General features: G+C 38.8%; 1 protein-coding gene across 1 annotated transcript in view; it reads left to right on the forward strand.

Moving 5' to 3' along the window:
* The window catches only part of mybpc3 (myosin binding protein C3), a 46,907-nt gene that overhangs the window by 18,196 nt on the left and 1,249 nt on the right, over positions 1 to 27,462 (forward strand). The window contains exons 16-33 of the mRNA XM_051723924.1: positions 1,110 to 1,276; positions 2,606 to 2,771; positions 6,465 to 6,571; positions 6,671 to 6,700; positions 6,796 to 6,941; positions 7,085 to 7,089; positions 7,353 to 7,413; positions 8,180 to 8,339; positions 12,754 to 12,858; positions 13,128 to 13,316; positions 16,247 to 16,381; positions 17,133 to 17,300; positions 17,520 to 17,608; positions 18,416 to 18,611; positions 19,279 to 19,418; positions 21,971 to 22,130; positions 22,498 to 22,634; positions 23,189 to 23,375. Of these exons, the coding sequence (XP_051579884.1) occupies positions 1,110 to 1,276; positions 2,606 to 2,771; positions 6,465 to 6,571; positions 6,671 to 6,700; positions 6,796 to 6,941; positions 7,085 to 7,089; positions 7,353 to 7,413; positions 8,180 to 8,339; positions 12,754 to 12,858; positions 13,128 to 13,316; positions 16,247 to 16,381; positions 17,133 to 17,300; positions 17,520 to 17,608; positions 18,416 to 18,611; positions 19,279 to 19,418; positions 21,971 to 22,130; positions 22,498 to 22,634; positions 23,189 to 23,375 (2,348 nt within the window). The remainder of the gene's footprint in view (positions 1 to 1,109; positions 1,277 to 2,605; positions 2,772 to 6,464; positions 6,572 to 6,670; positions 6,701 to 6,795; positions 6,942 to 7,084; positions 7,090 to 7,352; positions 7,414 to 8,179; positions 8,340 to 12,753; positions 12,859 to 13,127; positions 13,317 to 16,246; positions 16,382 to 17,132; positions 17,301 to 17,519; positions 17,609 to 18,415; positions 18,612 to 19,278; positions 19,419 to 21,970; positions 22,131 to 22,497; positions 22,635 to 23,188; positions 23,376 to 27,462) is intronic.

The raw sequence follows: 27,462 nt of genomic DNA on the forward strand, positions 1-27,462 counted from the left end.
ATTAGCAGTAACCCTATTTCCAGGACAGATCAATAAAGGCCTTTCTGGTAAGATGTGTATCTGTAAACAGTTGAAAAACTGGAATAAACTGTGTTGCCCTAAAGGCTGAAACTAGAGAACAGTTTGGAAAAGGTGACCATTTCACAAGCTGTCCATCTGCCTAGCTGAGTCAGAGTCTTGACATTCCTTAGATGTCCAGTAGATGGCATATGTGTCTCTGTGAGCACTGCTGACTGGCTGGTTGGGTGAGTCACACTGACTGACAGATGGAGGTGCTTGAGTGAGTGCTGGTTCTTCCATAGCTGTAGGCAAGGCTCTATATCACCCTGGGCCATAAATGTTCAGAGCCTGGAAAAGGTCACAGCAGCCTTTTAGCACATCAGAAGTGTCCTAGAATGGAGTGAGAAAGTCACCGGCAGATTAGAGAACATGATTAGAGAAAAGCAGAACTGGATACTGTTCCTGGCTGGCACTGATATTCCCCAGTACATTACTTTATAGTACAAGTGGAATGGGATAGGAATGTCGCTTTTTCAAAACTGATTTGATGAAAATTTGTGAACTGTAATGATATAGATTTGTATCAGTATCACTTTGAGATCAGTACGAAAGCTTGTGGCTGTATTAGAAAAGCTTAGCAGATATCAACTTAATAAATCGTTACTCCTTTGCAACATCATCCATTTGATTTATTCCATTTGCTGTCATTGCCTTGCAATAATGCTCGTAAATGAAGATTGCTGTTTCACAGGTTGACGTTATTGAATATACATACGGTTGCCATAACACTTTCAGTCATACATAGCCAAAAATATTTTTTAGTCCTGCATGGTTCAGATTCAAAGTTTCTTGAAATTTAACTCACTATTGTAATTATTTTGAATATTTTTCCTCAATTAGTTTCTCTCTAACTGCTGTAATGTTTATGTCTTTAGCAGTATAGTTTGAGAAGTACTTAAAATACATAAATGTATGGGTGAATACACAACTGTATTTACATGAATTTGAATCATGAATTTCAACTGGATTCATTTAGATGACACCTTAAATTTACCTGACAGTAGGCTATTAACAAATATTAATGAGTTCCAAACCTTTGAATCTTACAGGGAGAAAGATGGTGTTGAACTCACTCGAGATGAGTCTTTCAAGTACCGCTTTAAGAAAGATGGATGTAAGCATACCCTTATCATTAATGATGTGACCAAAGAGGACTGCGGACACTACCTGGTGAAAACCAATGGAGGCCAATCTTTAGCAGAGCTCATGGTTCAGGGTAAGTAGGACTTGCTGGTTTTAGAAGATTTCTAGGTCTTTGGTACAGTATGTCACCACACCCTGGTCTAGTTTTTGTAACATGATAATTTGCTGATTGATTTCTATTTGGGTAGCGAATACTATATTTGACAGTGGGAAGAATGCTTACATAAAAATGCTTTGCATACTTACCCATTTTACTCTTTACTCCACCCCATCTCCCTTAAACTCCACCCATCCATGGTCATGCATCTCAAAGCTCACCTCTTGTCAGTTCAAAAAGCATGGCCACCAACACAAGGTTACAGCTCACACAATGCCCACGTGCCAGCTATTGTTAGACGGCCTGGCCCAAATATTTGATCAGGGCAGGTGATTCTTGTCTGTTTCTCCCTTACATTCTCTTTCTGTCATTGTCACACATGGCTCCCTCTCTCTCTTTTATTAGCATCTAAGAAAGATTTATGACTCATTCCCTTTCTCTCCTATTTCTTTTATTTGTCTGTATCTCTCTCACTTTCTCTCTTCTGTATCTCCCTCCTTCATTCCATGAGTCTTCAAGCATGTTTAGCACTTAAAGGGATAGTTCACCCAAAAATGAAAATTTTCTCATCATTTACTCCCCTTCATGCATCCCAGATGTGTATGACTTTCTTTCTTCTGCTGAACACAAACGAAGATTTTTAGAAGAATATTTCAGCTCTGTAGGTCCATACAATGCAAGTGAATGGGTGCCAACATTTTGAAGCTCCAAAATGCACATAAAGAGAGCATAAAAGTAATCTATAAGACTTCAGTGGTTAAATGGATATCTTCTGAAGCGATATGATAGGTGTGGGTGGGAAACAGATACATTTTTAAGTCAGTTAACCATAAAGTCTCCTTCTTGCCCAGTAGGGGGCGATATGCACAAAGAATGCGAATCACCAAATCAAAAGAAGAAGGATTTAAATATTGAACTGTTTCTCACCCACACCTATTATATCACTTTAGAAGACATGGATTAACCACTGGAATCTTATGAATTACTTTTATGCTGTGTTTATGTGCATTTTGGAGCTTTCAGATTTTGTTTTAGTTTTTGTCTTTCTACCAGACGTTTGGAGTGCAAATAGCCACACTGTGTGGCAGGTGCAATTTACACGTAATGCAAATAGTCACTGCAGTAAAGAATTTCATGGTATTACTAGAATACTAGTACTACTAGTTAGTGATGCTAGCACATCATTTGTTCTGTAATGTGGTAAGCTTCCATTTTTAGTTTTTGTTTACTATTTTGTCTTCAGGCTGTGTCATGTCATATGTGTTTACAATTTTTTATTTATTTTTTTATACCTATAACCTTTAGAGAAGCAGCTAGAGGTCTATCAAAGCATTGCTGACCTGACGGTGAAGGCCAAAGACCAGGCTGTGTTCAAGTGTGAGGTTTCTGATGAAAATGTGAAAGGTATCTGGTACAAAAATGGAATGGAGGTGAAGCCAGATGCCAGAACACATATCACACACATTGGCAGGTGAGTGTGTGTGAGTTGGAGAGGAATGCTCTAGGTATATGTAATGTCTGTGCACCCTTTCCTCAGATAAAAATGTTTAACACTGTGAAGTCCATCAACATGTCCATAAAGGAATGTTATTCATTTATTGAAATCAGTTTTACTAAGTCAGCATAAATTGTCAACATACACTGCAAAAAATAATTTTCTTAATTAGTATTTGTTATTATATTATGTTTGTCTTGCTTCCAGTAAAATGTACATCAAATAAATGTCTTTGAAGTAAGATACATTTACATGGTAAATCTGTATAAGATAATTCTAGATATAGTCACTGAAAACATTGCTCATTAAGTGTATTGTCCCCTCACTGACTTTTTCTTGTTTTAAGCATAAACATCACTACTTCTAGTTAGATTTATGCTTATGCTTCTTGCTTTATGCTTAAAACAAGAAAAAACAATTTGCCAATGGGGTAAGACAAATAAACTTAATTCAAGATAAAGTCTCTGAAAACAAGTCTAAGTAGACTATCTTATGTAATATCTAAACATTCTAAACAAGATAAATTGTCTTACTTAAGTAAATGTATCCTGTTTTAAAGAATGTTTAGATATTTCACCTGTAAAACAAGACAAAAATACTGATATATATATATACAGTTGTGCTCAAAAGTTTGCATACCCTTGGAGATCTGGTAATATATGTAACATTTTTAAAGAAAACATGAGTGAGCAGGCAAAACACATTTCTTTTATTTCTTATGGGATTCATATTCAACTGTAGGTTATAACAGAATGGCACAATCATAAAATAAAACATGGCAACAAAGAAAAAAAATGAAATGACCCCTGTTCAAAAGTCTGCATTCCCTTAGTTCTTAATACTGTGTATTGCCCCCTTTAGCATCAATGATAGCGTGCAGTCTTTTGTAATAGTTGTCTATGAGGCCCCAAATTCTTGAAGGTGGTATAGTTGCCCATTCATCTTGGCAAAATGCCTCCAGGTCATGCAAAGTCTTTGGTCATCTTGCATGAACCGTACGAGTGGCTCAATGATATTAAGGTCAGGAGACTGTGATGGCCACTCCAGAACCTTCACCTTTTTCTGCTGTAACCACTGGAGGTACAACTTGGCCTTGTGCTTAGGGTCATTGTCGTGCTGGAAAGTCCAAGAGCGCCCCATGCGCAGCTTTCGTGCAGAAGAATGCAAATTGTCTGCCAGTATTTTCTGATAACATGCGGCATTCATCTTGCCATCAATTTTCACAAGATTCCCTGTGCCTTTAGAGCTCACACCCCCCCCAAAACATCAGTGAGCCACCACCATGCTTCATAGTGGGGATGGGATTCTTTTCACTATAGGCCTTGTTGACCCCTCTCCAAACATAGCGCTTATGGTTGTGACCATAAAGCTCTATTTTGGACTCGTCACTCCAAATTACAGTGTGCCAGAAGCTGTGAGGCATGTCAAGGTGTTGTCGGGCATATTGTAACCGGGCTTTTTTGTGGCATTGGCGCAGTAAAGGCTTCTTTCTGGCAACTCAACCATGCAGCTCATTTTTGTTCAAGTATCGTCGTATTGTGCTCCTTGAAACAACCACACCATCTTTTTCCAGAGCAGCCTGTATTTCTCCTGAGGTTACCTGTGGGTTTTTCTTTGTATCCCGAACAATTCTTCTGGCAGTTTTGGCTGAAATCTTTCTTGGTCTACCTAATCTTGGCTTGGTATCAACAGATCCCCAAATTTTCCACTTCTTAATAAGTGATTGAACAGTACTGACTGGCATTTTCAAGGTTTTGGATATCTTTTTATATCTTTTTCATCTTTATAAAGTTCCATTACCTTGTTACGCAGGTCTTATGAGAGTTCTTTTCTGCTCCTCATGGCTCAGTAACTAGCCTGCTCAGTGCATCCATGTGAGAGCTAACAAACTCATTGACTATTTATACACAGACACTAATTGCAATTTAAAAAGCCACAGGTGTGGGAAATTAACCTTTAATTGCCATTTAAACCTGTGTGTGTCACCTTGCGTGTCTGTAACAAGGCCAAACATTCAAGGGTATGTAAACTTTTGATCAGGGGCATTTGGGTGATTTCTGTTATCATTATGATTTCAAAAGGAGCCAAACAACTATGTGATAATAAATGGCTTCATATGATCACTATCCTTAAATAAAAGACAGTTTTTTTTTGCATGATCAGTCATATTTTCAAAATCAATGCCAAAATGTCATAATTTCTGCCAGGGTATGCAAACTTTTGAGCACAACTGCATATTACTGATATTACTAGCACCATCACTATTTGAAAAAAGTGATTTTTGATCAAATCTAGACAGGCCCCATTTCCAGCAGCCATCATTCCAACACCTTATCCTTGAGTAATAATGCTAAATTGCTAATTTGGTACTAGAAAATCACTTGCTATTATATCAGACACAGTTGAAAGCTATTTGGTTCATTAAGTGAAGCTTAACATTGTCTTTGTGTTTGTTTTTGAGTTGCCACAGTATGCAATAGTCTGGCATGTCTTAAGGTCAATATTAGGTCAAAAATGGCAACAAAAAAAAAAAAGAAAAAAAAGAAAAGAAAAAAAAAAAGAAAAACAGCTTTCCCTAGAAACTCATCTGTCAAACATTGTTTTGAAGAATGAAGGCTATACAATGCTTGACATTGCCAAAAAACTGAAGATTTCATACAAAGGTGTACACTAAAGTCTTCATAGACAAAGGACAACTGGCTCTAACAAGGACAGAAAGAGATGTGGAAGGCCCAGATGTACAACTAAACAAGAGGATAAGTACATCAGAGTCTCTAGTTTGAGAAATAGACACCTCACATGTCCTCAGCTGACAGCTTCATTGAATTCTACCCGCTCAACACCAGTTTCATGTACAACAGTAAAGAGAAGACTCAGGGGTGCAGGCCTTATGGGAAGAATTGCAAAGAAAAAGCCACTTTTGAAACAGAAAAACAAAAAGAAAAGGTTAGAGTGGGCAAAGAAACACAGACATTGGACAACAGATAATTTGGAAAAGAGTGTTATGGATCTTAACCCCATTGAGCTTTTGTAGGATCAGCTAGACTGTAAGGTGCATGAGAAGTGTCCGACAAGACAGCCACATCTATGGCAAGAGCTACAGGAAGCATAGGGTGAAATGTCACCTGAGTATCTGGACAAACTGACAGCTAAAATGCCAAGGATCTGCAAAGCTGTCATTGCTGGACATGGAGGATGTTTTATGAGAACTCTTTGATGTAGTTTAAGAAGTTCTGAAATAGTAATGTAATAGTAATTTTTCACGTTATTAATGTCCTGACTATACACTGTGATCAGTTAAATGCCACTTTGATGAATAAAAGTAACAATTTGTTTCCATAAGAGCAAAATCTGTACATTATTCCAAACTTTTGGCCACCAGTATATATATATATATATATATATATATATATATATATATATATATATATATATATATATTATATATATATATATATATATATATATATATATATATATATATATATATATATATACTGTATATATTCTATATGCAATTTCATTATAAGCACATGATCAATAATTGGTTTTATGAGAGATACTGGTTGTGCTTATGGTTTTAGACAAACTTACTGTAGATGTTTAGTTTTCTTAAAGTTTTCTTAAATTGAGAATATTAAGAGAATCTTACTCAGTTTTTCTCTTTAGGATTCATAAGCTCACCATTGATGATGTCAAGCCAGAGGATGAGGGTGACTACACCTTCGTTCCTGAGGGCTATGCCTTCAATCTCTCTGCCAAGCTTAACTTCTTGGGTATCTCCTCGCGTTTAATAAAAATGTATACCTTTACCCATCTATTTAAATTTCTATGACATTGTTATTAAAATTATTGTTTCTCCTTTATCTTTACAGAGGTCAAGATTGACTATGTTCCTCGCCAAGGTAAAAAGGACAGCAATACAATTGATTAATAATGTGTAATCAAGTAGAGTAACAATGTGTTTGTATCTTCTTCTGACTTCTTACATAAAATTAAGATCCTCCCAAGATTCACCTGGACTGCATGGGTCGCACAACTGAGTCCACTATCTTGGTTGTGGCAGGAAACAAACTGCGACTTGATGTACCAATTACAGGAGATCCTGCCCCCACTGTGGTTTGGACTAAATCAGAAAAGGTAGGAGCAATTCATTAAATTTTGGCTGGCATCTGCTCCTCTCCAATTCCCTTTCAACGCTAATATGTCTGCCCAGTTCTAGCTCATTTTCATTTTTTATTATTTGAACATGAATAATGTTTTTTGAATTCCTCTGCAGTATTTTAAAGTGTGTGTGGTATTTGTGGTGTACTGTAATTCTTTACGATTTGCCATGTTGTCATGCAAATGTAACAGGAGATCCAGCATGTGGGCTTCAGAGCTTAGAAGCCTTGACAGGTAGGCAACATATCCCAGCCTTAACCAGAAAGTCTATTGCGGTTCAGTGGGACTGGGAGGTTTGTGCTGAGATGGGAGGTTGACGGTTTAGTTTCTCACACTTAACCTTTGTCCTGGTTGCCATGGCTTCCCAGCTTCTGCTTTGCTCATGTAGGATAGCTCTAAGGAGGCAGAGTTGCATCCTGAACCAGCGCGCACATGGACACTGAAGAGCGGTGAAGTGAGTTTGGGCCTTAAAAACAATAACACCACCATGACACCATATGCTGTAGTGTCTTCTAGCTTCATGCTCTGGCTGTGATGTTGGATGTCTTTTTAATGACTCATGTTGCATGGTGATGCAGTCTTGGTCAATTTAATCCAGGGAGACGCTTCACAGAACTCATGTTCATATATTTGCTTGTCAATATTTATTACTTTGTTTTAAATCAATCATTTGCTCTTGTTGATTGTTTAGTGCAGTGATTTAAATGTGAAAAATTATAAAAGGCCCTCCTTCCTTGTCTACTTCAGCTGTAGTTTGTCTTTCCCTGGGTACAAAGGAAACAAGCTGCTCTTACATTAACACAAGCATCACTTTGAAACACAGAATAAGTGACACTGCTACAAAGCATCAAGTGTTTCATGCACACTACACACAAATCTGTAGCCTACTGTGTCAACCAGGTGAGTGAATCTTTCATAAAATTTATAAGGAATGAGGTCTGAACATAAGAGCTAAGCGCCATCCATTCATAGGAACTGGGGAGGTAATGAACAGGTAATGTATAACAGTTGAGATTTCATATATCAGTGGGATCTAAGGGTGTTTTGGCATTTGCAAGTACTCTATTATAATACAATTTCCTCTTTGATCTGTTCTGGATTGCCTGGGTTTTGATTAGTAAACTGAGCTGAATGTGAAATGCTTGTGACTGATCCAGAGTGACGTCATTAATCTATTGCTGAATTCTTTTTTTAACAAGTGGTTGTGATTGGTGGATCAGGTGCTGACAGACACAGATGGGCGTGTCCATGTGGAGAGTACCAAAGGCCATTGCATCTTTACCATTGAGGGGGCGGAGCGTCAGGATGAGGGCGTGTACTCTGTCATTGTTCGGAATCCTGCTGGAGAGGATACAGCTGACATTACAGTCAAAGTTGTTGGTAAGCTTTTTTTAAACCCCATTTGGATGGGTACACCTGCCAGCTGTTTTTTGGGAGGATGAAGGTAGCCCCTGATTTCAAAGGACCTTTTTCACAGACTGTGATGACGTGTTTCTGCCTTAATTAGCATCGTAAATCAAACAAACTTTTTCATAGTTTCCATTGTTTATAATTTGGTGTAAATTAATAACATTATATTTAGTGTTGTATTACCCTGGGATTAAAAAACTAGTTACTGAGCCTGGGTAGCTCAGCAAGTAAAGATGCTGACTAACACATCTGGAGTCACAAGTTTGAATCCAGGGCGTACTGAGTGACTCCAATCAGGCTTCCTAAGCAATCAATTGGCCCAGTTGCTAGGGTAGGTAGAGTCACGTTGGGTTAACCTCCTCGTGGTCGCTATAATGTGGTTCATTCTTGGTGGGGTGCGTGGTGAGTTGTGTGTGGATGCCACGGAGAATAGCATGATGCCTCCACACGCGATAGGTCTCCGTGGTAACGTGCACAACAAGCCATGTGTTAAGGTGCGTGGATTGATGGTCTCAGATGTGGAGGCAACTGAGATTTGTCCTCCGCCACCTGGATTGAGTTGAGTCACTATGCTACCACAAGGACTTAGAGCGCATTGGGAATTGGGCATTCCAAATTGGGGAGAAAAGGGGAGAAAATCCAAAAAAAAAAAAAAATAGTTACCACTAAAAACTAGTTACCACTACTGTGACCAGAGCACTTTTCTTTCTTCTGACTACTGCAATTCACAGCTCATTATTTTTTCCCCTCTTTTGGAAAAACGTAGAGACATAAAAGTGACGTTTTTCATTTGCTTTTGGGGCAAATAGGAATGTTAAAATAATATATGCTGTGGTCTCCTGTTCACCACTATAGAAGTGTACCCTGCTATAGTTTACTTCCATGTTCCATACCCGGGTGTAATGTCTGAAAGGTCAGGAGAGCAGGATCCATGTGCAGCAAGTTTCAATGATAAATGAATAAATCAAAATACAAAACAGGGTAAAACTGGGGACCATGAAGCAAGAACAAAATGTAAACAAACAAGAACTAACCGGGAACAGGAACTTGACAAACACATGCATAAACATAACAACTCACAAAGACTGAAAAGAAATCAGGGAATTATATACACAAGGGATAATGAGTTAATGAACCACAGGTGAGGACAATCGAGGACAGCTGGCAGTAATGAGGGCAGGGAATTATGGGAAGTGTAGTCTGGGAGGAACAGATGACAGGGGAGAAACACAAAGCAAACAACAGTGAATCGTTACATAACCCCCCCCTTAATGGGCGGCTCCAGACGCCCAAGGATGGCAGGTAAGGGAGGCAGGGCCAAGATGGATCTGAAGACCAAAGAGTCCAGAGCAGCTCAGGCAGACGGCCGAGAGACCAGGGAGACAAGAGCAGATCAAGTGGGCGGCCAAGGGACCCAGGAGACCAGAGCAGATCAGGCGGACGACCAGGGTCCAAGAAAACCAGGACAGATCAGGCGGATGACCAGGGGACCAAGGAAACCAGGGCAGATCAGGTGGATGACCAGGAGACCCAGAAGACCAGAGCAGATCTGGTGGGTGGCCACGAGATCAAGGAGACCAGAGCAGATCAGGCAGACGGCCAGAAGACCCAGACAACCAGAGCAGATCAGGTGGATGGCCAGGAGACCCAGAAGACCAGAGCAGATCAGGTAGATGGCCATGAGACCAGGGAGACCAGAGCAGATCAGGCGGACGGCCATGGGACCAAGGAGACCAAAGCAGATCAGGCGCATGGCCAGGAGACCCAGACAACCAGAGCAGATCAGGCAGACGGCCAGGATACCCAGAAGACCAGAGCAGATCTGGCGGACCTCTGTGGTCGTGAGCATGAGCATGGGCAGAGACTGGGGAATGACCTCTGTGGTTGTAGGCATGGACATAGTCTCGGGAACGACCTCTGTGGTCGTGGGCATGGGCAGAGACTCATGAATGACCTCTGTGGTCGTGAACATGGGCAGAGACTCAGGGACGACCTCTGTGGTCGTGAGCATGGGCAGAGACTCGGGGATGACCTCTGTGGTCGTGAGCATGGTCAGAGACTCGGGGATGACCTCTGTGGTTGTGAGCATGGGCAGAGACTCGGGGATGACCTCTGTGGTCGTGAGCATGGGCAGAGACTCGTGAATGACCTCTGTGGTCGTGAACATGGGCAGAGACTCGGGGACGACCTCTGTGGTCGTGAGCATGGGCAGAGGCTCAAGAACGACCTCTGTGGTCGTGGACATGAGCAGAGGCTCGAGAACGACTTCTGTGGTCATGGACATGAGCAGAAGCTCGAGAAGGAGCTCTGTGGTTGTGGACATGAGAAGAGGCTCGAGAAGGAGCTCTGTGGTCGTGGACATGAGCAGAGGCTTGAGAACTAGCTCTGTGGTTGTGGACATGAGCAGTGGCTTGAGAACGAGCTCTGTGGTCGTGGACATGAGCAGAGGCTTGAGAACGACCTCCGTGGTCGTGAACACTGGCAGAGACTCGGAAACGGAAGCCTTTCTCCTCCTCCTTCAACTTGGAGACAGGGGCCGTGGGAGGCTTGGAGCAAGAGTCGCTGAAGACTTGGCTGTGACCTGGCGTGGAGCAGACTCAGACATGACTGTGACGTGACATGGAGCCGACTGTGGCATGGCTGTGACAGGGTACGGAGCAGACGGAGGCATGGATGTGACATGGCTTGGAGCGGACTCAGGCGTGGAAGACTCGGAAACCGGGATCAGGATTGAGAGAGGAGGATCCTCTGAAGCGAGTGTTTCTAAGATTAGCTTCAAGTATTCCTCCCATGTGTAATCTCCGGTCTCCGGCATTTCCCTCCACTGGCGAGCTCTGAGTTTGATCTGGTATATGGATTTTAGGGTGGAATCATCAAATCCTGTGTGACTGGCAACGGTGGTGAAAAAGTGGGAGTACTCGCTGATGGATAAGTCCGCGTGGCTCAGTTGAATGAAGTATGCTGCTAGATCCATTTGTGTGGTGAGCTGTTCTGTAATGTCTGAAAGGAGGTCACGAGAGCAGGATCCAAGTGCAGCAAGTTTTAATGATAAATGAATAAATCAAAATACAAAACAGGGTAAATCTGGGGACCATGAAGCAAGGACAAAATGTAAACAAACAAGAACTAACCAGGAACAAGAACTTGACAAACACATGCATAAACATAACAACTCACAAAGACTAAACAGAAATCAGCATTATATACACAAGGGATAATGAGTTAATGAAACACAGGTGAGGACATTCGAGGACAGCTGGCAGTGATGAGGGCAGGGAATTATGGGAAGTGTAGTCTGGGAGGAACAAATGACAATGGAGAAACACAAAGCAAACAACAGTGAATCGTGACACCGGGAAATGTGAAAAGGGTCATTATGGGACATGGGGAAAAATCTGATGTCTTAAATATGAGTTCAGAAAGCTCATTTAGATCAAAGGTAAAGTACAAATGCTTTTCCTGCCTGCTGGCTGACACATTTTTATAACACTGAATTTAGATTATGAAGAATTGAAATAAATTGAAAGGCCACAAATTGAACTCAATGTTCCATCAGACAGTCCAGGTCCAGGTCAAAAATCTGTCTCCCTTGCCACACCACCCTTACCACATTGTATCCTGTTTAAAATAGTGTCCTATGAGTACAACAGGTGCAATGCAATGTAAAAAACAATAACAACAACAAGTGTAACAAACCATATTGGAAAGAAATGAATACATAATCTGATTATATTATATTCCCTCTATATATAACTCCATGTCGAAATGTTTATGTTAAACAATTATACAATTATACATTCAGAATCAAGTTTTAAATTGCAGAAGGCTTATTAGTGGTACGCACTGCACTTTGACTACACTTTGTGGCACCACATAGAAAGAGGAGAGGTGTGAATGTTGGTTAATATAAAGAATTATTATTATTTATTTTTTTTACTTTGATTGTTTGTGATTAAAATACATTTTCTAATCATTTACTCACCCTCATGCCATCACATATGGGAATGACTTTCTTCTACCTAACTATAAATTACTATAAATTCTTCTCCTTGCCCAGTAGGTGGCGATATGCACAAAGAATGTGAATCACCAAAAACAAAAGAAGAATGTGAAAGTGGAGATTGATAGTAAAAAAAAAAAAGGACTTAAATATTGATCTGTTTCTCACCCACACCTATCATATCGCTTCTGAAGCATGGATTTAACCACTGGAGTCTTCTGGATTACTTTTATGCTGCCTTTATGTGCTTTTTGGAGCTTCAAAAATGTGGTACCTATTCACTTGCATTGCTGAATGGCACCCTCATGGCTGGGATGGCATGAGGGTGAGTATATGATGAGAGAATTTCAATTTTGGGTGAACTGTCCCTTTATTGTTTTGCAGATGTTCCAGACCCACCTGAAGCTCCCAGAATCCTGAGCGTCACTGAAGATTCCTGTGTTGTTCAGTGGGATCCCCCACTGTTTGATGGTGGCCAGTCAGTCATAGGTTTGTTACCTAATTATAGTAAACAAAAGTGTTATTATAGTTAGTTCATAATGTAAAAACAGTTAAATATTTTTGTTGACACATCACAAGTTCTTAAGACCTATAAATTAATTTTACTAAACAACTTATGGAAACCTTAACTGTATACTGTATTTAATTGCATAACACTCAAATATTGTTGAAACGGTCTGGTTTGAAGGAAATGTAAATAAGGACAATAATGTACATGCCTATAAGGACATTAATGTGCTTACTTTATGTCTTTTTAGGTTATGTACTGGAAAGGAAGAAGAAAAAGAGCTACAGATGGATGAGACTCAATTTCGATCCTTATAAAGATACTACATATGAAGCCAAGAAAATGATTGAGGGTGTACCCTATGAGATGCGCGTTTATGCAGTGAATGCCATTGGAATGTCCCGACCCAGTCCCGCCTCCCAGCCATTTGTGCCAATTGGTGAGTTTTGCTTTGATTTACACCCTTAATTGTGTGTCTGAGACATTTTTCTCCTCAATTTGTATGCTGTTGAATCGAATGCTTTTCTTTTAGCCACTAAAATAAGACATTTGCATTTACATTTAAAAATAATAATAAAGCATGCTGAATGTCAACACGTGTGTTGGACTCAGACCATTGTTTTTATTGTGATATCTGGTCATTTAGTATTGCTATATTTTGGAAAGATCAAAGTCTTAATCAAGTTACTGGCAATAGTACAATAGTCTGAGAGGTTGTGCTCTCTGTTGTCCTTCTCATAAGGCATCTGCTTTCTAATTTGCTTGCCAAGTAAGGATGTTTTTTTCATTCCAGACTCCTGGAGCTATCTAGTTGGCACAACTAACAGCTTGTGTGCTGCAAAAAGGCTCCAAAGAGCTGCTTTTTGGTGGTAGAGTGTGTTTAACAATGGGCATCTTTATGATGTCTTGGTTTTTCTAGTTTCCATTATTGGCCTGGCTCATCTTTCACATAATCTTTCAGTGAGCAGTGTTAAAAGCATTGCTCTCTGTGTAGACTGTTGTCTGTTGCAAGGCAGCTGATTAGGAAACTATCTTTGGCATCCTCTTCTATAAATAATGGCACGTTAGCACACTGCAAAGCTGTGTCCAGTCTTACGGTATCTACTGCATTGTCAAAAGAGAGGAGGGGGCTGGATGCTGCACTTCCTTTGTTGCTTGCCCTATCAATATCGCTGCACCCAGAGGAGAGGGCCACAGCAGGTGTTACAGAGCAGACAGACACTTTTCAGGAGGCACTACTTGGAAAACATACCAGTCTGAAGTGACCCAGAGACAAAATGACCAAACCTATGCTCCCCAAGACTGCTGAGAAGAAGCCGGCTGAGGCGCCACCAGCTGATGCGCCACCAGCCAATGCGCCACCAGCGAATGCACCACCGGCCGATGGTCCTTCAGAGACTAAAGAGCCAGAGGCAAAAGAAGCACCACCTCCAGAAGAGCCTGTACAAGAGGCCAGTGTTGAAGCTCTAGCACCTCCAGTTGAGGAGGCAGCAGCTCCTGGAGATGAAAAAACTCTTTCTGCAGACGGAGCTCCCTCGGGAGAAGCAGCTCCACCAGGAGAGGAGGGGGCACCATCTGCTGCTGAAGCACCCCCAGCGGAAATTGCCCCCCCACCAGAGCCGGAACCAGAGCCTGAACCTGTTGGCAGTAGGCGTCTATTTCTTACTCTCTCTGTGGAGCTTGATAATGCATGGATTATATTCCCATAGTCTATGTAACATATTTTTATTTGTTGGGGGGGGGGTAGTGGCAAATATTTGGCTTTTTTATTATTCACCATTATCTTTTATTAAAGGGATAGTTCGCCTAGAAATGAAAATATTGTCATCATTTACTAACCATTATGTTGTTCCAAACTTGTGTTTGACTTTTTTTTCTTGGATCACAAAAGGAGATGTTTGGCAGAATGTTAGCCTCAGTCACCATTCACTTTTACCGCGTCTTTTTTCCATACAACAAAAGTGAATAGTGATTGAGAATACAATCTGCCTAACATCTCCTTTTGTGTTCCGCAGAAGAAATAAAGTCATGTGGCTTTGGAACAACTTGAGGGTGAGTAAATGATGAAAAAAACGTTCATTTTTGGGTGAACTATCCCAAAAACTATCCCAATATAAGGATATTTCAAGAACCGTTCTCTTATGAAAACATCATACTATACTATAAAAAAGCTAAGCAATTTGACAGTGCCTGTCTAAATTCAGTCAAGGTCTAATGTATTAGGCTTGCACAGTGGTGTGCTTTAAGCTATTGTTTTGTAGCATTGTCTCAATAGAACAGCTCATTGAGCATGAAGGTATTTACAATACATATGTCATATTATGAACTGTTGCATCTAAGGCCTTAATAATCACCAGCATTCTGTAGCTGATAAGCTGGTTAATCAACTAGCCTCATATTTAGAATGAGAAATGGTCGTTTGCATTTCATGAAAAAACTATAGTTGGAAACTAACTTGGCCAGATATCAATAGATGTTCTTGGATTTGCTGCAAGTTCACAGTCTTTATAAATACAGCTTGACCTGAGCATGCCATTGCCTCTTATATATGGCAAGAACATTTTAGACTGAGGCTTGCTTACAAATCAGAGCAGACAGCATGTACATCTTTAGGAGGCCCTTATCACTACTAAACTCAGACTAATTCAAGCAATGTAAATTATTCCTGTCTGGGATGAAAGGGTTACTGTGAGGGTTGTCTGCAAGCAAAGTGTAGATATACCTCACTCAAATGTGGTTATTAATTCCATGGCTCCTTATTATGGGAACAGGGCTTTGCTTTTCTCACATTGTTCACCTTCTCACATTGTTCGGTGGAACTTTGCTGGAGACCACGGTGACAAGTCCAATTAAATCCTGCCATATACTAAGAAGTGTCTAGTTCTGTCTCTGTGGCTTAGTAACAGTGTACGTCTTGTAGAGCAAATGTGCAAACTCAAAATACATACTAAGGATTGTACTCTATAGTACAACATAATTTCAAAGTGCATGGCTCAGTTAATAAATGCTAACCAATCTTTTAGCATGGAGACATGAGGGTGGCCTCTTTTCTCTTGGAGCAGTGATGAAAGTTTAATGACACCCTTGTTACCACCTAGCAATGCCCTACCAACCACCCGCAACACTATCACGACACCAGAACATCGTAGAGACGTGTGGGTGAGCTTGTTTGAATTGGGGCAGTGTACTGAGGGCCTTGGTAGGGCATTGTGGCAGTGAATTTTGCCACAGCAAACACCACTCTGTCTGTAGAAACAAAAAGAAAAACTTACTATACAAAATTCACTATACAAAATCAGACAAACAGTTATTACCTCTTTTTCTTTTGTGTGGATCACCATCTCATGCTTATCAACTTCCTGCCCACAGCTCCTACTAGCGAGCCAATTGGCCTGTGTGTGGATGATATCAGTGATACCTCCATCTCGCTGAAATGGAGGGCTCCAGAGAAGATAGGCTCAGCTGAACTCGATGGTTATGGGGTTGAGTACTGCAAGGAAGGCTGTAAGTATGTTTGAATGAGCATTGTACTTAAAACATCAGGCATAAGGTGGTTTGAATGTTCAGTTCACAGATCTTTAAAAACAAAGTATTAGAGAAATAGAGACAAAAAAGTGTGACAAAACTCATTCTTTCATAATGCAAGCTTGCCTTGCATATCTGTTTCTAAGAGCCCATTGCTCTAGCCAAAAATATCTTGTGCCAAATAGTCTCGAGGCGTAATCTTTAAAGACTTGGCATAAACATAGATGTTTCCTGCATCTGAGTCTGAGGTTACTGAATCAGGCCACTCTTGATACCCTTAGAGTTAGTTTTAATGAAATGGGGTTGTACAGGTTAATTTGCACAGTTCCTAAATTCATATCAAATCCTGGATCCACTTCAGAATAGATTAAATAAATCTTGCAAAGATTTGTCTGTAAGACCACTGCACTCTAATATTTGTTTTATGGAACTCATATGGCTCACTTTCAGAAACGGACAGATAATGCTGCTGGTATGTTGCTGTTGATTTCTTTAAAGCTGGCTTATACCGTGTTTTTTCCTGTAAAGTTTTTCAAGAATACCCTCTTGGAAGTCATATTCACAATAGGTTCTAATTCTCTCCATCGTACCTGATTACATAAAGACTTGTACTGTTATGTATTTGTATTTTTACCCTATTTTAATACATTTCTGCATGCATATTATCCCTAACAGTACTTCTGAAAGTCCTCAATGTCATGTGTCTAAAGTCTGTGTTTCCTATCTGTAGCTGATGAATGGATTCCTGCATTTGCGGGTCTCACAGAAAGGACCTCTGTGAACATCCGTGACCTGCCAACTGGAGAGAAGATGCAGTTTCGTGTGAAGGCATATAATATGGCAGGCCCAAGCCCACCTGCCACATTGCCACAGGCAGTCACCATCCGCGAGATCATGCGTGAGTTACAAAGCAGCACAGACAGTCACAGCCACAAGAGATATGGGTGGTACATAAGCTCAACTTGGTCAACACATTTCATATAATGCAGAGAAAGACCTTAACATTTTAGGTTAGTTCATTTAATTGGCTCACTTAATTGAAGCGCAGAGGTGGCTGGTTTGATTAAATATCACACACCTGGGGAAAATAAAATTCGCTTACATTCTCTCATTGCAGAGCGCCCCAAAATCTGGATCCCCCGTAACCTTCGTCAGACAATTATCAGGAAAGTAGGAGACACTATTAACCTGGTAATCCCCTTCCAGGTGAGAAAATTTGGTCTTCTTCATCCTTCTAATTTTGTTTGTAACACACCTGACAAAATTATGCTTTTATGCAATCCTTAATGTGAACATATAACCTTGGTCAAATGTAAACTGTTTAGTGTAGTAGTTTCTTAGAAGGCATCCTGTCAGTGGTATGAAAACATCCAACAAAGTTCCATATTGCTGTGTATTGTGGTGTTATTTGACGTAGTGTGAAACAGTTGGCTGTCCTCTTTTGATTCAGACTTTGACCTCCAACAATTTCCACCAGCTAGAGTGTCAGAGTGCTTGGCTAGTCTGTAACTTGTCCCCTTGTTTATTTACAGAATCTAGTTTGCAAAACCTAGATCTTCAGCCTCTATCCCTTGCCATCCACTCTATAAATACACTAAGCTCTATGGGTGAAATTCAATGAGAGAGGCTACTGTACATACAAATAGTAGTCAATGACACAAGTCTGAACAACAGCTGTAAAACCCCTGTGGGGAACTTTGGTGTCCAAAACACAGCGGGCTAACACACACAAATACACAAACATAAACACACCCAATGGGCAGATGGCTCATAAAATATCAAAATCCTTTTCAAATACATCAACATATAGCTTATTTTTTTACATATTTATTTCATATATAAAACCAAAATGTCATGGATTATGAGTAACACATCAACATTGATATCAACCTTTAATTTTAACATTTACTTAACTACTTGTTCTTTGTTTCTTTTCAGTAATATAAATGAACAGTAAAAAGTCAGTGACCAATGAGTGATTTTAACACATTCTTCACCCACCTCCTGTTTAAGGGTAAACCACGACCTAAAGTAACCTGGACAAAAAACGATGAGCCTCTGGACCCTAAGCAGGTCAGCGTAAGGAACAGTGACACCGATACCATCCTCTTTATCAGGAGATCAGAGAGGAAGGATTCTGGGAAGTATGATCTTCAAGTGCAAATTGAGAATATGGAGGACAAGGCCAGTGTGAACATACAGGTCGTAGGTGAGTTACTACACACAGTTTGGTTACTTCAATCCAAACATCCTTAATCCTGTTTTGCATGTTTCACATCAAGTGGAATTATCAACATAACAATTGAATTAAAAGTTTAATTGAAAAATGAATACCTAAATTTCTTAGTATTTGGTTTGTCCACATTTTGTTTTAATGATATCATGGTATGGACTCCACAAGTGATGATCTGTGTTATCCCAGCATGATTTGAGAATGTTCCAAATTCTCCACATTGAGTGCTTAAGTGGAAGCAAGAAAATCTGACCTTTTATACAAATGAGCTAACAAATCAAATAAAAAAATGCTTTCCATTGATTAGTGGCCTAGAAATAGTCCGGAATCTTTACATATTTCTTTTTAATTTTGTGTCCTAGCTTTTGATTTATATTGATAAAAATCCTAAAACGTTTTTAAAATTTCGATTTTAATGTGGTTTCAGACTTTTGGACCCCACTGTACATTGGTATAAGAGCAACATCTAGTAATTAATTCAGTGGAATAGTTAATTCATTGATAGAGAGAGGATAGGCAAGTGCTTACAGTTTACAGTAACAGCTTGTGTTGTCCTAAAAAACTCAAGAGCTCTGTACACACTGTGTCCTTGATGACAAGCAGACATAAAAAAAAATCACATTTCATTCCCTTGATCTGTCAGACCTGCCAGGTCCACCCCAGAATTTAAAGATGATGGATGTTTGGGGCTTTAACGTTGCCCTGGAGTGGAAACCACCCAAGGATAATGGCAACTGTGACATCACTGGCTACATCATCCAAAAGGCTGACAAGAAAACCATGGTAAGCTCAAACCTGCAAATTATGATTTTGCTGAAACTGACAAATTTTACAGTAATAATACAGTAATAAGTCTTGCCAAGTTTTGACCTGGCTAAGAAAGAATAAACTCATTGCCTTATACATTAATTTTGTCTACTGGCCAACTTTTTGTATGGGAAGCATATGACCAATGACACATCTGTTCTCTTTGATGCAGAATCAAGCCGTAGTCACACTAGGCTTTGAGTGTGCAAAATGATTTCACTATTTCACTAGGACTTCTACTTAAAAAACTAATAATATTACAAATAACAAATAATATTACATTCAGAATGTTATAAAGCCTCCCTCCACTGATAGCCTGCCAGTGTCTATCTAAAGCAGTTAAGCTTGTAATCACTGTAAATGAGTAATGTATGTACACTATTCATCAGTGGAACAGCATTACATGGACACTAGATGAGTTTTAAGCCTCTCTTGAGACATGCAGTTGGCCAGTGGTACTGAACTGTGTGCAGCATCCAGAACATCCAGTACACATAGCTCCAAAATGACCCTTGCTGCACACCTGTGCCCCCCTTCAGCACAGGCATGCTGTAATCTTAGCTTGCGGCCTTGCCCTTATTTAAGTGCTGTCATTATAGTGCTCTCTTTACCCCTTTGTGCTCTTGAGCCAGTAAGGTTAGCAGCTAAATAAAAAGCACCCGGTTTAGGTTTCACCTCACATTGTTACGAAAGCCAGTCTATTCCTCTCGCTGTGTCCAGAGCAGCAGGCAGGAAGACACTGGATTATCAAGTTTCACGGGACAATCTCAGTCAGAAACCAGAGATGCCCTGGTGCTAAATATAAAAGCACTTTAGGCTGCAGGCCTTCAGGCACATTCATGGGCAGGTGGCTTACCAGTGTCTACATTAACTGCTGGCACTGTCATAGTAATGACAGTTCGGTTCAATAAATGTCAAAATGATCTTACAATGTTTTGTCTTATTGTCCATATCAATTAATATTTAAACCAGAGAAATCTGAGAGTACTCACATGACAATGTTTAAAATATGTCACAACACATTACTGTGTAAAGTAGATTAGCAGTGATAAGTGGTGACATAGGATAACCACATACTGTATGCTGGTCAGATCAAAAGGACAAAGTGGTTAATGTAATGAGGTCATATCATGTGGTGTTTTGATTTTATATCCATTTTAATAGTTAAACTGCAAAAAAAAGCTGTTAGAAAATAAGACATACAATAATACATTTAGTGGGATTATGCATACAATAAGTGAAAAACTTGAAGATGGAAAATTAAAACAAAATACATTTATATTCAAGATACATCCTCTGAAAACAGATCCTAACCCTCCTGTTGCGTTCAGAATCTGCAAACACCTTTTGCATTAGCGGGTCAATTTAGTTGAATTTAAGCTTATATACCTTTCATAACCTGATGGTTTTCATCTAAAACCATATTGTAAGTCATTAGTAACTTATTAACTGTTCATAAATGTAAAAGATTGTTATTTTTGGCTTGTTAATTGACAAATATAAAAGTTGTTAATAAATATGAAATTCTTTTTTTTTTTTTTTTTTGAAATAATTACATTTACATTAACCACAGAAAAACCAGTGTGATGTCAAGACAATCACAATTTATGTGAAATTTTATTTAAAATACAACATAATCTATCATTTATATTAACATCTAATATGAGAATTACTTGTAATTGAATGGATTTCCGATTACTCGTTACTTCAATGCAATTACTCAATGCAATTTGGTGGTCAAAATTTATGAAACCAACATATTCTTTTTCAACTAAACTACATCAAACCAACTGCACAACTCAAGTATACAACAATAAGACTTATTTTTTATGTTTAAAAGCAAAATCTATTCTATTTACTTATATGAACTGCCAAATGTTAATGTGCGAGTAAGCTGCAAGCTGGTTCATTTCCTTTTTCAATCCCTATTTTAACTAATGTATGCATGAACTTTTGCTCTTGCCACACCCACTTTATGCAGTAGTTCCTTTTGATTTAGTTAATTTGTTATGTTTGTTACATCTGTCATGTCTGTTTTGTACAGGAATGTGTGTGTGTCTGTGTGTAACTGTACAGTATGTGTATGTGTGTGTGCATGTTTGTAAACAAGATGCGGTCAGTGAGAGACAAGAAAAGTGTGCGTGTAAAACTTTTAGTCACGGAATCAATTAATCATGGCTGACTGAGCACATTTCTTCACTGGCACTTGCATCCATGCCTAAGTCCAAGACGACAGTCAGCACAACATTAACTAAACATTACTGGATGCAACTTTAAGTATAGGACTTTTCAAGTAAAACATAATTACCTTTTTTTTTTTTTTCAGTAACGACTAGTGAAACCCTCAGAGTAAAACATAGAGAATACATGTGGGAGATTGTTTTGGTCACAATTTTAGGGTCTTGACAATTTCTATTGTCACTTCTGCACAAAGAACTACAGTTTCTAATCAGAATAAAACATGTCTTGCAATGTATTGTTCTGTACAATGTATTATACAATGAAAAATATTTTTTTTTTCTTTGAAGGAATGGTACACAGTGTATGATCAGTATCGCCGCACTAACTGTGTAGTATCAGACCTGATCATGGGGAATGAATATGTGTTCCGTGTGTACGCCATGAACATGGTGGGTCTGAGTCCAGAGCCTTGCCTTTCCAAAGACAGTGCCTACATTCAGAAAACAGGTGACAGATTCTTCCTACTTTTGATCCATGCCTGCACACTAGTATGCAGGGTAGATCGCAGGAGGCTTCTGTTAGAATTATATGTTTAGATGAAGAGACGGTCAGGTTAATTAAGATTAAGCTTCTCGGTCTGTATAATACACATTGCAGTCAGTGTATTTAATTGAACAACAAATTAGTCAATATTATCATTAATACTATGTGGCTTGATTACATAAATACAAAATGCATGTTTTGCATACTTGCCTACATTTGTAAGGCACTATTCTTTATAAAGCTGCTTTGGAACAAATTCAAATAAATTGAAACCATTGTCTTATAGTAAATCAGGTTGGTTTCTAGATATTATATCGCATTGGTGTTTCAGGCATTGTGTACAAACCTCCCAGCTACAAAGAGCATGATTTCTCTGAGGCCCCAAAGTTCACACATCCTCTCGTGAGCCGTTCGGTTATAGCTGGATACAACGCTACACTCAGCTGCTCAGTAAGAGGCATCCCAAAGGTGAGCACGTGTGACCTCAACATTAAAGGTTACATGTTCTAAAAATACAGAATAATATCACTCTGCTTTTGAAATGTTTTTGATAGCTTTGTTCTGTTTTACACATAATTTATGTATATGACAACCAGACATCTTAGCCCAGATATCGACAGGGCTGAAGAAATAAAAACAAAAGGATGGACCACTATCTTAGCCATCATCCTAATATATCACCTGAGTAAAAACATTTAAAGGGATAGTTCTCCCAAAAATGAAAATTCTGTTATCATTCATTGATCCTCATGTTTTTTCAAGTCCATATGATTTTTACAGCCTCAGTCACAACTGATTTTTTTAGCATCTTTTTTTTTTCCTTACAATGAAAGTGAATGGCAACTGATGCTGTCATTCTTCCTAACAGCTTCTTTTGAGTTCCATGGAAGAAAGAAAGTCTGATGGAACATAAGTCTTTGGAACAACATGAGAGTGAATTGATTGTGATGAACTAATCCTTTAAACTCGAGGATAATCTGTTTCCAACTCCCTAATTGAAAACATTCCACTGTCTTCTGCAGCCTAAAATCACATGGTACAAAAATAAGATGGACATTACAAACGAGGCCAAGTACCGTATGTTCAGCAATCAGGGTGTGCTGACTCTGGAGATCCGTAAGCCGTGTCCATTTGATGGAGGTGTGTACATGTGTAAGGCAGTCAATGCCAGTGGAGAGGACGTGGTAGAATGCAAACTGGAAGTCCGTTGTAAGTACCCACCTCTAACTCAGGAACTATTGACAGTTTTCCTTAGCATAGTTTGCTGCTAATATTATGTCAGTGCCAGTCAGAGTCAGTGCTAGATATACGGAAGACAAATGTGAGTTTGTCTGGTTATCCATAAATTTACAGGAGAGTTCTTATTTGAGAACTTTCTTCTTGTAAATTGTAAAACTTATTTTCATTTGCACTGGAATAGTCATGTGATTCCTTCTCGGTCAGCCAATAACCTTCCTCAGCCTTGTACATTTCAGCACATTCCACATTAACAAGGTTAAATATACCAGTAGTCAAATATAATGTGTTGTTTATCTGAATTCATAACATAAGAGAACACTCTTATATTATGACCAAATGAAAGATATATGCTGAGACACATGAAGCAAAATTTTTGGTTTCTGTTTGTATCAACATTTTATTTTGTTATTCTGTCTAGAATGACAGTTCTGTTATACTTCTGATTGTCATGTTACTACACAGTAACGTGACTTACACACTGATAAAACCCTTTAAAAAAAACGGATTGTGTCCTGACATACATCAAAATGTTTCATTTTGGTGAATAACCGTTTGATTGGACCTTGAGGTGTGTCCAAAGGTCCAGAATGGATCCCTTTCCAGTGATCCATGATTCCTGAGGTGTGTCACACTTTAATACTTCCTCCTTACTTCCTGTTTTCCATCATATTCCCCACCACCCTCACTCCCTCAGCCCGTGAGTAAACAGTAAGCTCAGATTTGCTCTGTGTGAAATGTGTCCAAGGTAAGCATGATAGCGCCCTGTGTGTTACCACCACACCCACACTGCCTGCACTTCCCTTTATAAAACACTCAACTGGATCTGATGTTGCTCACTTGTTCACTCATTCACTATTCCCAATCTAATGGATGTCACATAGTTTGCTTTATGGAAAAGGAGTGAGTGAATTCAGATATATACTGTAAATACTGTACACCAGCTGGAGCTATTGCATTTACAGTACAACTTAGTCACTTAATTGTACACTATACTTTAACCTCATGAGACCCCCTGGTGACTGCTGTGTGCATTTTTCATTTCCCTTTTTGATTTGTAACTAGTAGCACCTAATAAAACAAGCAAAAAAAAAAAAAAAAAAAAATTATATATATATATATATTCTAAAGCAAATAGTTTTTCTAAAAATTTATGTCCACATATGTGGACAGTGGGACTAAATTTTAAGTAATACCAAGCTATAGAAAGTCAGATTTCTTCATAAAATAGTTTATGTGTCCAGGAGTGTTGGTTATTCATGATATTGATACATTATATACACACTATTTTCTATAAAGCTGAATAAACAATTCTAATTCAAAGTTATGGCCAGCATCATCAAATCACTTCCAAAAATTTGCATAATAAAATTCTGAATCTATGTACTGATTATCATTGTCCCATGTCTGTCAAACATTTTGAGTGGTCCAAACATCATCTGCAGCCTGAAACTGAACTTTTGGTCGAATTTTAGGAGAGAATTTATAGAAAGCTATAGGATGCACCCTTGTTCCCTTGCTCCATATTTAGTGAATGACTTATCCTCCAGTATGCTGTCTGTCTACACTGGTCTCAGAACAGTTAGAAATGCACATTGTTTTCATCCTAACTCCATATAAAGCCTCTGAAAGAAACATTTTTCAGCTGTTGCATGAATACAGTTATTCTCAATGTGAAAATGCATAGTAAATATATAGGAATGCATTTACTAATGTTAATGAATAGAACTGTATTGTACAGTGATAACAAAATGATACAATAACAAAATTTATATTAAAATGTGGTGAAATTACCCACAGATGTGTTAATGTTGAAAAATATAAAAAATATCTCCACATATGTGGACTACATATTTATCAGTGCGCTGACGCAAAAAAATGAATGGATTTTTTAAAGTGGCATATCAAACAAAACTAGAGATGCTACTCTTTACAACCAAACAGGTTTCAGTCAAAAAAATTAAAGAAGTTTCTTAGGCACTGTTGTTGATGCTGTGCCAATAGTAGTGCTTCCTGGAAATCAACGTCATGCTGTTATGTCATGAGATGCGGTGCGCCAGAAGTTTAATTTTATTTGTTTAAATTGTTTATTTGTATAATTTGTTAAAGTGTATTTGTTAACATTAGTTAACATAATAGTGAACATGAACTAACAATTAACAATACTTGTACAGAATTTATAAATCTTGATATATGTTAATTTCTACATATACTAACAAAAAAAGTTTACATTAAATGTTGTTGTAATGTTGATTTTAGTTAATGTGTTATGAACATTAACTTTTTTTTTTTTTTTTTTATATCCTGAAATAAACTCTCAAGCCAGGCAGCATTTCTGTGCTCATGGCCATGGGAAGACCTACTTACACATAGCATCCTCATCTGTCCCTAAAGCAGTAATAAAGTCATCAGTAGTATTAATTGATTAGACGTAGATGAATATGTTACCAACAGGTAATAACCAAATATTTTAATCAACTACCAAATTATAATTTCCTCTGTGCACAATGTTCTGAGTTAATAATGTTGCCTTAGTAATTAGTTAGTCAAGAAAGATAAAACACTTGGCATTAAGCTGAGTTAAGTGCTAAAAATTAATTGTTAATTACTGTATAAATTGTGTGTAGTTTTATTTATTTATTTTTTGAGCTCAGAAGTATTTTCCACATTGGATTATGGGCAATATAGCATTTGTGAGTGTACATTGGTTGTGCAATGTAAAATACATTAACTATAACTTTGATGTTGACTTGACAAAGCCTTGTCTGAAAGTCTTGTCTAACCCTAACCTAACCTCCTAAACCTAACCCCTAACCTACTAATTTATAAAATACTAATTTTAAATTGTTGAAGTTTTATGGATATACATACATTACAATAAAACAATAGGTGAGTCCCAAACCGCACAGTTCTGCACTATTTTACATCCATTTGAAGTGTAAGTAGTGCAAGGAGTATGTTTACACTGAAAATGCAACAAAAAAAAGAGGTGTACTACGAGTACCCGGATGATGTATTACTTCAAATGTAAATGTTGTGGAATGTTGGACACTTCATGCACTCAGCGCTCCCGGCTTGCCATACGAAGCGGAAGGGGCAGAGTTTCCTGGCTGAGTTGCTTTTCTTACAAAACATTTGTAAATAATGGAGAAGGTAACAACTAGCAAAACTTCAGTGAAGACAGCACCTTACAATTGTAAGTTCAATGCATTACCATCATTCCATGCTTTGTGAATATGTACGTTATTTGAGATTCAAGTGTTGAGCTGAGGAAGGCTAAAACTAGTGGCAATTCATTGCATGCGTTTGAAACTTCACTCACCGGACTCTTTTACAGCAGTAGAAACAGCAAACAAAAATGTGTCCGTGGGCTGCGGTCTCATTCTTTGATCAGCCAATCAGAAGACCTTTATGTGCTTTCTGCCTGTCAATCATTTTGCGCATTCTCAGAGTGTAGGAGTCAAAGCGGATCATTCTGGTTTAATACCATATTCAGATTCATATCAGTCGTCAGCTGACGATGCTATTCTGCTACTGTTGTGTTTGACAACCCTGAGAACATGCACTGCTGCTTGGTGACGGTCTCAATGGTACAACCGTATCTTTTGAGGGTGGGGTTTTGGAAAGAGGGGCCAGTTTAATTCAACAGCTCAGTCTCACCGAAGATCTAGAATAACTAAAATTGCTTACAGCACCTTTAAACAAATTAAAGGCCTGTGTGGGTTTCTTTACTGTATATTTGAAATTGACAGTTGGAGTTTGAATTAACTAGCATGCTGCTGGCCCATCTGTCAATGTAAGTCTATGGGATTTTTCCAGTTTTTGATGGTTTTGAAGTCCGATCAGTTTGAACAAAAATAGAAGACTATTCCAGAACAGTCTGAAGGTCTGTACCAAGTTTGGTGAAGTAAAGGTCTCTGCGGAACAATAATGGCCGTTTCCCAATCTGTGGGCGTTTTCAAACCGGTATGGGCGTTTTTCAGCTATCCAATTAAAGTAGGGAATCTGAATGTAGTAAGCAAATCGTGTAAAGCAGTTGAAAAATGCCCATCCCAGTTTG

This window comes from Myxocyprinus asiaticus, chromosome 1 (assembly GCF_019703515.2).
Source record: "Myxocyprinus asiaticus isolate MX2 ecotype Aquarium Trade chromosome 1, UBuf_Myxa_2, whole genome shotgun sequence".
NCBI classification, from domain to species: Eukaryota; Metazoa; Chordata; class Actinopteri; order Cypriniformes; family Catostomidae; genus Myxocyprinus; species Myxocyprinus asiaticus.